Here is an 11,325-nt window from a genome sequence, read left to right as displayed (position 1 = left end):
TTTCTAAAGATCTTCCTTGTTACAAAGGAGGATCCATTTGTGTTGTGTGGGGTGTGAGGTGGGTAAAGTAAGAGAGAGAAAGGGATTAAGATAAATAAACAAATAAAAAGGGGTTAAAGTAGGAGAGAGAAATGGAGTAAAATTGAATTAATAATGTAATGGTGGACCAAAAAATTAGAAATTTTTATAGGTCTAGCCCCCCCTCTTTTTTTTTTCTCTCTCTCAAACCCTAGCCTCCCCTACCCCTTCTTCATCAATTAGGGGCTGCCATGGATGTTTTCATCCATGGTAAGCCCCTTTTCCCCTTTTATTTTCAATTTTTAGTTCATTTTCTTGTTTTGTTCAATAAATTAGTATCTCTTAATGAGATTTTCTCAAACCCTGTTATGGGGATTTTAGTTTCTGTTTTGGAAATCTCCTTCTCCCCCATGGGAGTTGTGAGTATGGTACTTTTGTTTTTAGGTATGAGAAATTATTCTCATTGGTTGAAGTTCGAGACTCAACATGAAGGTATTGGAATCTCGGATGCGGTCAACCTGACTCGATCAAAAATGTTCTTCCTAAACTATATCAGAATGATAGACTTCCTCATCAATAGCTGCTTAATTCAGCAAATACAAGGGGGCTGTGCTGTATTGTTCGATCTGGTTCATTGTAGTTTCTTCGAAGACGAATTTGATTTAGTCTTGTTTAATTGTATCTTGTTTTACTTTAATACCTATTGTAGATGTCGTTTGGCCTTCAATTAATGAAATTTCTCTTTAAAAAAAAAATGTAATGGTGGACCATATGATAGGGACATGAGAGGGTAAGAAGGAAAAAAAAATTCCAAATAAGGAATGAAGTAAAAGAGGGAATATATTTTGGAAACGCACTTAAACGGAAAGAGGGAAGATCTTTAGGAAATGGAGGGAGTATTGCATAATAATGAATTACAAAGTAATAATATAATAATAATAATAATATATTTTATAAAATATAAGATCTTGTAAATCAGATCAGATCAGATCAGAAAAAATAAGATCAAATCAGATCAAATTAGATCAGATAAGTTCAGATCAGAAAATTTCAGGTAAACTAAATATAACCTTAAAGTACTTTTAGAAGAGTTTAATCTCAAATACAAACTGTATCACTAGACTAAATACTACTTGACGGTGAAAGTAAATTACGTGAACACAGTAACATACACCATGCGTAGATTAAAAGAAAAAGGGCGGATGATTAAATTATTGTTACATTAGTTAGTGAGTATATTTGTTATAACTATTATTCCTTTCTTAAGCTTTGGTAATCCAGTGGTAGACATGTTGGTTCCTTTTCACTCACTCACACTATGCAGTATGCCCCCACTCTCTCTCTCCTCTCCTTTTCTCCACCAAAGCCTCTTTTTTGCCTCTGGGTCCTCCTGACATGGTGTGTCACATTGTCAGAGAAATTGCACACTCTTTGTATTTTATTTCATGAGAGGATTAGAAATTGCCTCATTTGATGTGTATTCTTCACAAATTTGAATTATTCTAAACTACTTTCCACCTTCTTTCAACTGGGTTTTTTTCTGGGTCTTTTTTCATACCTGTTTACCAGGTATTCGACATATTGCCTCAATGAAGTTGTTAAAGATCAGAGAACTTTTGCTCCTCTCTCTTGTCTTCTTCTTCTTATGCAATTCTTCTCTTAGTCTTCTCACACCTGATGGAGTCAATTATGAAGGTAAACATACAATTTCATCTTGATTAATTCACCTTAAATACTTCAAAGGCAAATGTTAATCATGATTTTAATGGGTTTGGTGGAGTAACTATAGTTATAATCACACAGTTTTGATATATCGTGAAGTATTAGTTTAGGAGTTTATCACAAAATTCACGTCCTTTAATGTTTTCATTTTTCATAATCATGATGTGGTTGAAATTCTTGATTTTATTTTCTGGTGTTATATTTTGGTTATAGTACAAGCTTTGATGGATATAAAAGAATCTCTGAGGGACCCACATGGTGTTCTTGATAATTGGGATAGAAATGCTGTGGATCCATGCAGTTGGGCTATGGTTTCTTGTTCTTCAGAAGACAGAGTTATTAGTCTGTAAGAACTTTTTCTATATTTATCTCTCTTCTATTTCTTGTTCCTTGAGAAAATGGGTATGTTTTTTTTCTTGTTATAATTTCATAAGAAAAAAAAAATGATAATATTGGAGTAGCAAAAATGTGATAATAAATGTCCTAAAATTCAGGGGGATTCCAAGTCAAGGGTTATATGGTACACTTTCAGCAAGCATTGGGAACTTGACAAATCTACAGACTGTGTAAGTGTTGAAGCATTTAATATGAGAGAGAAATAATTGTTTGTATGTGTATTAATATAATGTCTCATTTTGTTCATTAATTTTGACAGGCTTTTGCAGAATAACAACATATCAGGACATATTCCTGCTGAAATAGGAAGGTTGTCTAAACTTCAAACACTTGACATTTCTGATAATTTCTTCAGAGGAAGAATTCCACCTTCTCTGTCTCATTTGAGCACCCTTCATTACTTGTAAGTGTTTAGCCTTGTAACAGAACACTATTCTTACTTCTTAGGGACTACTTCTAATGTAGTCAGTGGCAATTTTATTGTATGAATTATGAAGCACGGAAATGTCAGGGACTATAGGTTTTCCTTGTTTTTAAAGCGTTTTCATTCTAATATCCCAACTGATTATGTGCTATTGAAGCTCAGAAATGTTTTGGAAATATTGTCATTTTCGAATCATTAGCTGTTTCCGTGCTACATAGATGATGACTATAGTCTATGAACTTATATGATTTATCTCGTCTTGAATCAGGAGGCTGAACAACAATAGTCTTTCTGGAGAAATTCCTCAATCCTTTGCAAATATGACTCAGCTCACATTCTTGTAACTTTCTTCTTAACTTCTACTTTAGCTCATGATTTTGCTTGTAAACTAAGGGACCTTAAAGGTTTTTTTTTTTTGGGATATTCTAGAGACCTCTCCTACAATAATCTGAGTGGTCCTGTACCAAGATTCCTAACAAAAACATTCAGGTGAGAATGACACTTCAGTTATATTTGATTATGTTCTCTTTCGCCTTTAATGAGTAATTAAACTAAGTTCTTCTCAGTCATTAACAAAAAATTCTGGAACAGTGTTGTAGGAAATCCTCAAATATGTGCCGCAACAAGCGATAACGATTGCTATGGAACAGCTCAGTTACCTCTCTCTTTCAATGTCAATAATACAGCCAGTGAGTCCTAATCCTATATGTGTGGCTAAATTGTTTCCAAGTTTAAAAGTAATTCATTATCCATGTCTTCTTTTTCTTGGGGATGAATTAATAAGTATTGGTAGCAACTCTGACCTAGTAATTTTCTTGTTATGAAGGTTTCCAGCCTTCTCAGAAACGCAAAGGTCATGGCAAGCTTGCCTTGGCCTTAGGTTCAAGTCTAGCTAGCATTTGCCTGCTCATTCTCGGGTTTGGTTTCCTTTTATGGTGGCGATATAAGCACCATAAGCAGATGTTTTTTGATGTCAAAGGTTAGAAATCTCCAAGAACATCACATATCATTTAAGCACCTACATAATCTGAAAAAGTTCCTCTATTAATTTACAATACATTTTTTCACCATTTCAGACCGACATCATGAAGATGTTTGCCTTGGAAACTTGAGGAGATTCCATTTTAGGGAACTTCATAGTGCAACAAACCACTTCAGTAGCAAAAACATAGTTGGAAAGGGTGGTTTTGGGATTGTATACAGAGGGCACCTTTCAGATGGTACAGTTGTGGCAGTTAAGAGGCTCAAGGATGGAAATGCCATTGGTGGGGAGATCCAATTTCAGACTGAAGTCGAGATGATCAGCTTGGCTGTACACAGGAATCTTTTACGCCTAAATGGGTTCTGTATGACTGCCACCGAGAGGCTTTTGGTCTACCCTTACATGTCGAATGGAAGTGTGGCTTCTCGTCTCAAAGGTAAAAAGTCATTAATTTCAATCTTAATCAACTATTTGACATCTTCATTACTCAATGAATTTCACTCTCAAGGGTTGGAAGTATGCTAATTCTATCTAATCACAACAATTCACAATGCAGCAAAGCCATCCTTGGACTGGGGTACCAGAAAACGAATCGCGTTAGGGGCAGCTAGGGGACTACTATATCTTCATGAGCAATGTGATCCTAAGATTATCCATAGGGATGTTAAGGCAGCTAATATTCTACTGGACGATGATTGTGAGGCTGTTGTCGGAGATTTTGGTTTGGCAAAGCTATTGGACCACCGGGATTCACATGTCACTACAGCTGTTAGGGGCACCGTGGGGCATATAGCTCCAGAGTACCTTTCTACAGGACAATCTTCAGAAAAAACAGATGTCTTTGGATTTGGGATCCTCCTACTAGAGTTGATAACTGGTCAAAGGGCAATAGATTTTGGCAAAGCAGCAAACCAGAAAGGAGCCATGTTAGACTGGGTAAAAAACAAATTAAATTATGGTGATTTTAAGGTAATTTGTACCTAAATGTTTTCTGTTTCCCCTCTAAATTTTTTGCTGTTACTTTGTAGGTTAAGAAAATTAACCAAGAAAAGAAGCTAGAAATGTTGGTAGACAAGGACTTGAAGAACAACTATGACAGCATTGAACTTGAAGAAATAGTCCAAGTAGCTCTCTTATGTACTCAATTCCTCCCTAATCAGAGACCTAGGATGTCAGAAGTGGTAAGGATGCTCGAGGGAGATGGCCTCGCAGAGAAATGGGAAGCTTCTCAAAGAGCTGATTCCACAAGGAGCAGAGTAACTGAGTTCTCCTCTTCAGAGAGATACTCTGATCTCACCGATGATTCTTCATTGCTTGTCCAAGCAATGGAGCTCTCTGGACCAAGATGATAGTTCTATCTCAATAGCAAAATGACGGTGTATATTGCACATAGAGAATGGTTGGGTTACTTCAGCAAGATTGTGGATCGCACAATCTCACTTCCTTGAGCATCATTGTTAGTGAGCGCGCCAATGAAACTCAGCAGAGTTTGTCCATAATTTGGTATTGTACAGAATCAGATTCCAGAAACTTAGTGTTTAGAATGAGGATTAAAAGCGACCTTATCTCTTAATTGCATAGAGAATATTGTTAAAGAGTGTGGGTCAAGTTTGTAAGAATAATGTAATGTGAGAAAGGGTTCCCTTTTTCTTTTTTCTTACATTTTAACAAATTGTGAAATCTAAGGCTATTGTAGTAAGCTGTAAGCATATATAGTGGAATTTTGAAGGATGTAATTTATTTTCCAACCATACGTTAAACAGGGTGTATAATATATTCCTATTCGTTAAGCTTCCTATAGTAAATGAGAACGTATTGTGTCGGACTCGTCCGACCATAATCTTTGGTCGGACGACTTTCAGGTGGTTCCAATTTTTTTCAGTTAGTCTTAATTTTTTTTCAGGTAGTCTTAATTTTTTTCAGGTAGTCTTCATTTTTTTTCAGTTAGTCTTCATTTTGTGTTAGTTTCAGTTTAGTTTTCTATTTTTTTCAGTTGTTTTTGTACTTCAGTTAGACTTACTTTGGGTTTCAGTTGGTCTTTATTCTTTTTCAGGTAGTCTTCATTTTTTTTCAGGTAGTCTTCATTCTTTTTCAAGTAGTCTTCATTTTTTTTTCAGGTAGTCCAACTGAAAAAAAAACAAAGTCCAACTGAAACAAAACAAAGTCCAACTGAAACAAAACAAAGTCCAACTGAAACAAAACAAAGTCCAACTGAAAGAAACACAAAGTCCAACTGAAAGAAAACAAAGTCCAACTGAAAAAAAAACAAAGTCCAACTGAAAGAAAACAAAGTCCAACTGAAACAAAACAAAGTCCAACTGAAAAACAAAACACTAACCTCTGCTTTCTCTCACTTTCTCCTTCTTCTTCATTCTTCTTAGCTGATTTTTTTCTTCTTTGTTAGATTATGAAATTATTGCAGCTCACTTCAACTTCAAGTTAAACAATTAATGGCGACCCTAGATATTCCAGTTTCATTGCAATTATGTTTTTGAGGAATTGAACTGTTTGTATCTCGAGGTTACAAAGTTTGCTTCTGTTTGTTCTCCAATTTTGCTAGGAATGTAATATAATTTTACAAACTCCGGTCCACCAAAAGTAAAGCTTTCCGGTTTCCCCTTACCGACGGAATGATTGAACAAATCCTTGAAGATTGATTATGGTAGATTTGAAGGATCATATGAAAATCTAGAGAAGAAGAAGAAAGAGGAGAGAGAATGTGACCTAAAAAGTGAAGCAGAGAGAAGATGTATTGAGCTCAGCCCGTCTGACAGTAAACAATACGTCAGACGGTCTGACTCAATACTTTCACATAGTAAATATACTAGCAGATTATTAGTGACTTGAATGGTACATTTTTAAGCATCTTTTTGTAATTTTGCTGTTTGAAACTGGCAAGACACTTAGACTGGACTCGGCCAAACTATTCCGCATTTCCGTTTGGCATCTTTCACTGTGAATAACATGTTTGATGTTTGAGACTGGTACACACTATAGAAGAAATTATTCCACTTGGAATCTTTCACTATGAATCACTTATTATCTTCTTTCCAATGTGAATCACATGAACAAACTAATCTTCAGAGAGCAAAATCCATGTATATCTCAAATAGTTTCATTGCACAATTTCAAACTACAAAATGATCTTTTTCATATAGTAAAAAAAAAAAAAAAAAAAAACATTGTTAACGGAAGATTTGAACCCATAACCTCAAGTATGAAAGAAAAAAAATCCAACCATCACTACTCCACCATACCATTAGCATCTATTCTATTTGGCATAAAACGACTAAACTGAATCGAACTGAACTGAATTAAACTGAACCGAACTGATTGCAACTAAACTGAACTAAATTATAACTAATAGTAATGAAAACAAATAAAATAGAAACTGAAATGAAATGATTGGAACTGAACTCAATTGAACTGGACTAAATTGAACTGAAAATAAATTGTGGAGAACATGCCCTTATACTTATGTGAAAGTATTGGGTCAAACCGTCTGACGTATTGTTTAGTGTCAGACGGGCTGAGCCCAATACATCTTCTCTCTGCTTCACTTTTTAGGTCACATTCTCTCTCCTCTTTCTTCTTCTTCTCTGGATTTTCATATAATCCACCCAGTTTCTATTCTTGAACTTAACAAAGTCCTTCAAAAAAATCATCAAAATCATCTCAGGGTGATACATGTGCCGCGATGTTTGAATGCCTCTTCTCATACCTGGAGGCAAAACCATCAAAAGAATAATCAGACAACTCAGAACTAGCATATACGTGGGTGAAAGAAGCAGCTCAAATCTTGCCTTTGGTACTTCTTGATGTAATGAAGGTAGTTACGACGTACGATGATGGTTCTCTGCATTTTAGCACTGTGGCATTAACAAACATTATGCCTGTTAGAAAAGCAAAATTGACTTTGTTAATGTATGCGCCTGGCATTAACAAACATTATGCCTGTTAGAATAGCAAAATTGACAACACTAATCACAGAATTTTTGAAGGAATGAAGAAGAAGGAGAAAGTGAGAGAAAGCAGAGGTTAGTGTTTTGTTTTTCAGTTGAACTTTGTTTTTTTTCAGTTGGACTTTGTTTTCTTTCAGTTGGACTTTGTTTTCTTTCAGTTGGACTTTGTATTTCTTTCAGTTGGACTTTGTGTTTCTTTCAGGTTGACTTTGTGTTTCTTTCAGTTGGACTTTGTTTTGTTTCAGTTGGACTTTGTTTTTTTTTTCAGTTGGACTACCTGAAAAAAAAAAATGAAGACTACCTGAAAAAAAATGAAGACTACCTGAAAAAGAATAAAGACCAACTGAAACCCAAAGTAAGTCTAACTGAAGTACAAAAACCAATTGAAAAAAAAGAAGACTAACTGAAAACAAAATGAAGACTAACTGAAAAAAATGAAGACTACCTGAAAAAAAATTAAGACTAACTGAAAAAAATTGGAACCACCTGAATGTCGGCTGACCAAATATTATGATCGGACGAGTCCGGCACAATACGTTCTCTATACTTATTTAATTAAAATTAGTGATGATATATGAATGGAAAACTTTTGAAATCCATATAATGGATGAGATGGCTTTTTTAAATGAGTATGAGACGACATGCTTAACTACTACTAAATTGTAGACAGAGAAACCCCGAGGCATCGCCGGAACCTAAATACTAGTTAAAAGGAAAAAAGGGTTTACGACAAATTAGTTTTAGAAAAAGTCAGCAGTCACATATCTATGTAATGCATAGAATTAAAACTCTCCCATTCCGTAACGCAAAATCCCGTTACATAATTGCTGATTTGGATTTGTCGTTCCGTGAAATCTCATTACAGACGCCGTAATAAAAATCACATACTTCTCGCCGCGTTGTCCACTCTGTAATATGAACTCGCCGCGTCATAACGTTTTTATCCCTGTTACATCCATTCTTTTTGAACAGTGGCCAAAAATATTTATAAATTAATTATATAGCTGATGATAAATTTGATTATATTATGTTGTAATCATGTTTCATAAACTAAAACATTGCAGATAAGGTTAGAATATATTAAGGTGATTTTTAAAAAAAAAAATTCACACCACATCGACGCGATCCGTTCCATTCATCCATTACAAGCCCCTTCCACGACAATGCAAACGTTACCACAATCGCAACCGCATCCGCGGATTTTTCCTTGATATAATGTAGACAAATTAGTTCAGGTTAATATAATGTAGACAAATTAGTTTAGGTTAAGTCAGCAGTCACATATCTATTCACAGATTTTCAGAGAAAATTTATGAATTCACAGTTCTCACTTTCATACAGTCATATAGATTTGCATTCAATATAAACATTCCATGAATGATGTAGGAAAGAATGGTTTCACTATCACCGAGTGGGTTCCTATCTTTGCAAGAGGATGAATTCTTACAATGCAAAAATCACAATATTCATTCCTGGATGAACAGAATTTCAGCTGTAGGAGAGGCCCGACGATATCTCACCAATTCTACCAGCATATCCACTTTCAACTCTGTAACATATATACAGGGCACTATCCTCATTTTTTCTAAAGCTGGTGAATTCGCTAGTAAAAACTTTATTAACTCCATTTCCTGGGACACCCCACACATATCTGTCATCTTCACGATTTTCAATTGTTTAAATGTGCAATCTGAAGGACAATCCATCCACCAGAAGTCAAAGGTAGGTGCTTCCAGTGTGGCATTTGTGTTTGAAGATCCCTAACAAACAGGGAAAGGATACATGATTTAACATATGATCTAGAAACATATGTCCAGATTGATTCCATATACTGAGATGTTCACTTCATGACTTACAGAGATCTGAAGCTCCTGCAAATTTGGGGAGTTTGTGATCAAGCGAAGAACAACCTGCAACTCTTTCAAGTCTTCAAAGCTTACTTGGTATAATTCAAGGATCTTTAGATGATTGTAAGTTAATGATGGTGTCCACTGCTCAATGCCTATGCTTAAATACTGGAAAAGTATATAAAACAATAAGATAAGCATGCAGCATAGTTATACTACTGAGTTGATATATGAGGGTCATTTACCTTCGTAAAGTATACATGTCCGATAAGCTTTTCAAGATTAGGTACGCCACCGAGAAACTTGACAAAATTGCAACCTGAGCTGTGCTCAAAATGCTCATGAATTTCATCTGTATTCATGTATAAAGTGACAGAAACTACTTCCAACATTGGGTTATCATCTAGGCATATTTCTTTGAATTCACCTTCCAAGCACAAGTACTTGAGATTAGGAGCACATATATTCAAATCCAAACCATCATAGTATGACAATGTTAAACTCTCAAGAAGAGGACAGTTAGTGATCAGACTCTCGATTGCTTCAGGTGACACCAAAACTTGATTAAGAGTCAAGGTCCGCAAACACAAGAACCCTTTGAAGCCAAGAGGGAGATCCAATTCACATCGACAAAGCTCCAAAAGAGTCAACTTATTGAAAGAAAACAGACAAGATGGCACCCTAAACCACTCGCCATCACCTAATTCGAGAGTAAGCTCCCTAACATCATTCCTTGAGAGTACAAGTAGCCACTGATCAATATCCGGGCAACTTTGCAGAAGTGAAGTACATATCTTGAACTTATGGATAGGGCCATTGTGGAGTAGAAGAGCATGGGTAATAAATTTTATAAGCCTCTTTTCGAGTACCGACTTGTCTGATGATGGACTGACACAATTTTCACAGAATATAAGCTGTGGAAGGCTTGCCCATCTATACCTCCATTTGGTTGATAGTGTGCTCATTCTAACAGCATCTCTTATAGGTAACATAGTCAGAATAATCTCACTGATGCTCAAGGGCAGATCACTGAGTAAATCACGGGCTCTTTCATTATCCATATAACACACTGATGCAATTTTCACAAGAGTCCTATCACAAAAACATCAGAAAGTTATAAAAGCCCGAAAACGAAATCGAATTCAAATTCATGATCATAATCCAATATCAAAACCTCTAACTTACTTGAGAAAACCACTAATGGAATCAAATGCAATCTTAGCAAAGCCCTTATCAAAAAAATGATGAAAACCCAACAAATTTATTAAGGCCAATAACTCAAAAAAAAATTAAAAAAAAAGACCATAAATTTGAAGCAACGACAAAAATCCGATTTTATCATCCAGAACACAAACCCAGAAATAAAATAAAATGAAAATTTGGGCTAAACCCAATTAGCATCTTTTAACAAAATGCAGCGTACAAGCAATCAATTCATGAAGCATAGAATAAAGTGCATCAGATAGGGGAAACAAATAAGAGCTCAATTAATGAAGAAAGAACGTACCAATTAAATGGGTAAATTAAAAAGAACTTTAGTCTTTTAGCAGTTACAGATTTTGGAGTTCCTGGGTATGGTATAAGTTGGTGAGTTATATTTGCTGAAATTGATGAAGGCAATGCAGAAACAAGCTGGATGATCGCTTTTTGCTGAGGTTGAAATTGGATCGGCGGAGAGTGGCGTTATGTTAATTTTTGTTTTGTTGGGTTTATGTTGATTGTTGATGTCATATCAGGAATTTAGAATGTATAACGTGTTGCGACGACTGATATCGACTTCTATTTGCTTCCTTCAAAATTGTGCAGATTAGTAGGTGCACACGTTCGTATGGTGAGGAAGGTGTACACGATAAACATGAAGCATTAGGTTATGAAATATCAATAAACATATACTAACACAGATGTACATATGGCTGGTTAGTCATGTACATGTATTCATTTGACTTGTTATTCATATATATTTGACTTGTTAGC

General features: G+C 35.3%; 2 protein-coding genes across 3 annotated transcripts; one reads left to right on the top strand and one right to left on the bottom strand.

Annotated features, from left to right (window-relative positions):
• Positions 1-1,304: 1,304 nt before the first annotated feature.
• Positions 1,305-5,332, top strand: LOC104896305 (protein NSP-INTERACTING KINASE 1). The gene is made up of 11 exons (XM_010683036.4): positions 1,305-1,713; positions 1,954-2,086; positions 2,235-2,306; positions 2,396-2,539; positions 2,829-2,900; positions 2,990-3,049; positions 3,152-3,249; positions 3,387-3,539; positions 3,637-3,978; positions 4,099-4,478; positions 4,571-5,332. The coding sequence occupies exons 1-11, from the start codon at positions 1,608-1,610 to the stop codon at positions 4,889-4,891; spliced, it is 1,881 nt and encodes a 626-aa protein (XP_010681338.2). The 5' UTR covers positions 1,305-1,607; the 3' UTR covers positions 4,892-5,332.
• A 3,555-nt stretch (positions 5,333-8,887) lies between these two features.
• On the bottom strand, positions 8,888-11,050 carry LOC104896304 (F-box/FBD/LRR-repeat protein At1g13570). Of its 2 annotated transcripts, none has more exons than XM_057395970.1 (4): positions 10,917-11,050; positions 9,597-10,440; positions 9,361-9,519; positions 8,888-9,264 (listed from the first exon to the last, which is right to left on the bottom strand). In XM_057395970.1, exons 2-4 carry the CDS (start codon positions 10,410-10,412, stop codon positions 8,971-8,973), a joined length of 1,269 nt encoding a protein of 422 aa, XP_057251953.1. In that variant the 5' UTR covers positions 10,413-10,440; positions 10,917-11,050; the 3' UTR covers positions 8,888-8,970. The 2 variants fall into 2 exon arrangements, with proteins under 2 accessions (XP_057251953.1, XP_010681337.2); XM_010683035.4 differs by having other exon boundaries at positions 9,597-10,443; positions 10,859-10,993.
• Between the last annotated feature and the right edge of the window lie 275 nt (positions 11,051-11,325).

The sequence above is a fragment of the Beta vulgaris genome, chromosome 6, assembly GCF_026745355.1.
Source record: "Beta vulgaris subsp. vulgaris cultivar EL10 chromosome 6, EL10.2, whole genome shotgun sequence".
In the NCBI taxonomy this organism is placed as follows: domain Eukaryota; kingdom Viridiplantae; phylum Streptophyta; class Magnoliopsida; order Caryophyllales; family Amaranthaceae; genus Beta; species Beta vulgaris.
Note: the sequence above shows the minus strand (reverse complement) of the source record. Positions and strands in the feature narration are given on the sequence as shown.

Bases quoted from the DNA above. Each gene is read 5' to 3' on its own strand.
- LOC104896304 (XM_057395970.1), bottom strand. From the start codon at position 10,412: ATGGATAATGAAAGAGCCCGTGATTTACTCAGTGATCTGCCCTTGAGC. The intron at 9,520-9,596 runs GTAAATGACCCT...ATACTTTTCCAG, and splicing joins GACATGTATACTTTACGAAG to TATTTAAGCATAGGCATTGA. The intron at 9,265-9,360 runs GTAAGTCATGAA...CCTGTTTGTTAG, and splicing joins TGCAGGAGCTTCAGATCTCT to GGATCTTCAAACACAAATGC.
- LOC104896305 (XM_010683036.4), top strand. From the start codon at position 1,608: ATGAAGTTGTTAAAGATCAGAGAACTTTTGCTCCTCTCTCTTGTCTTC. The intron at 2,901-2,989 runs GTAACTTTCTTC...GGGATATTCTAG, and splicing joins ATGACTCAGCTCACATTCTT to AGACCTCTCCTACAATAATC. The intron at 3,979-4,098 runs GTAAAAAGTCAT...TTCACAATGCAG, and splicing joins TGTGGCTTCTCGTCTCAAAG to CAAAGCCATCCTTGGACTGG.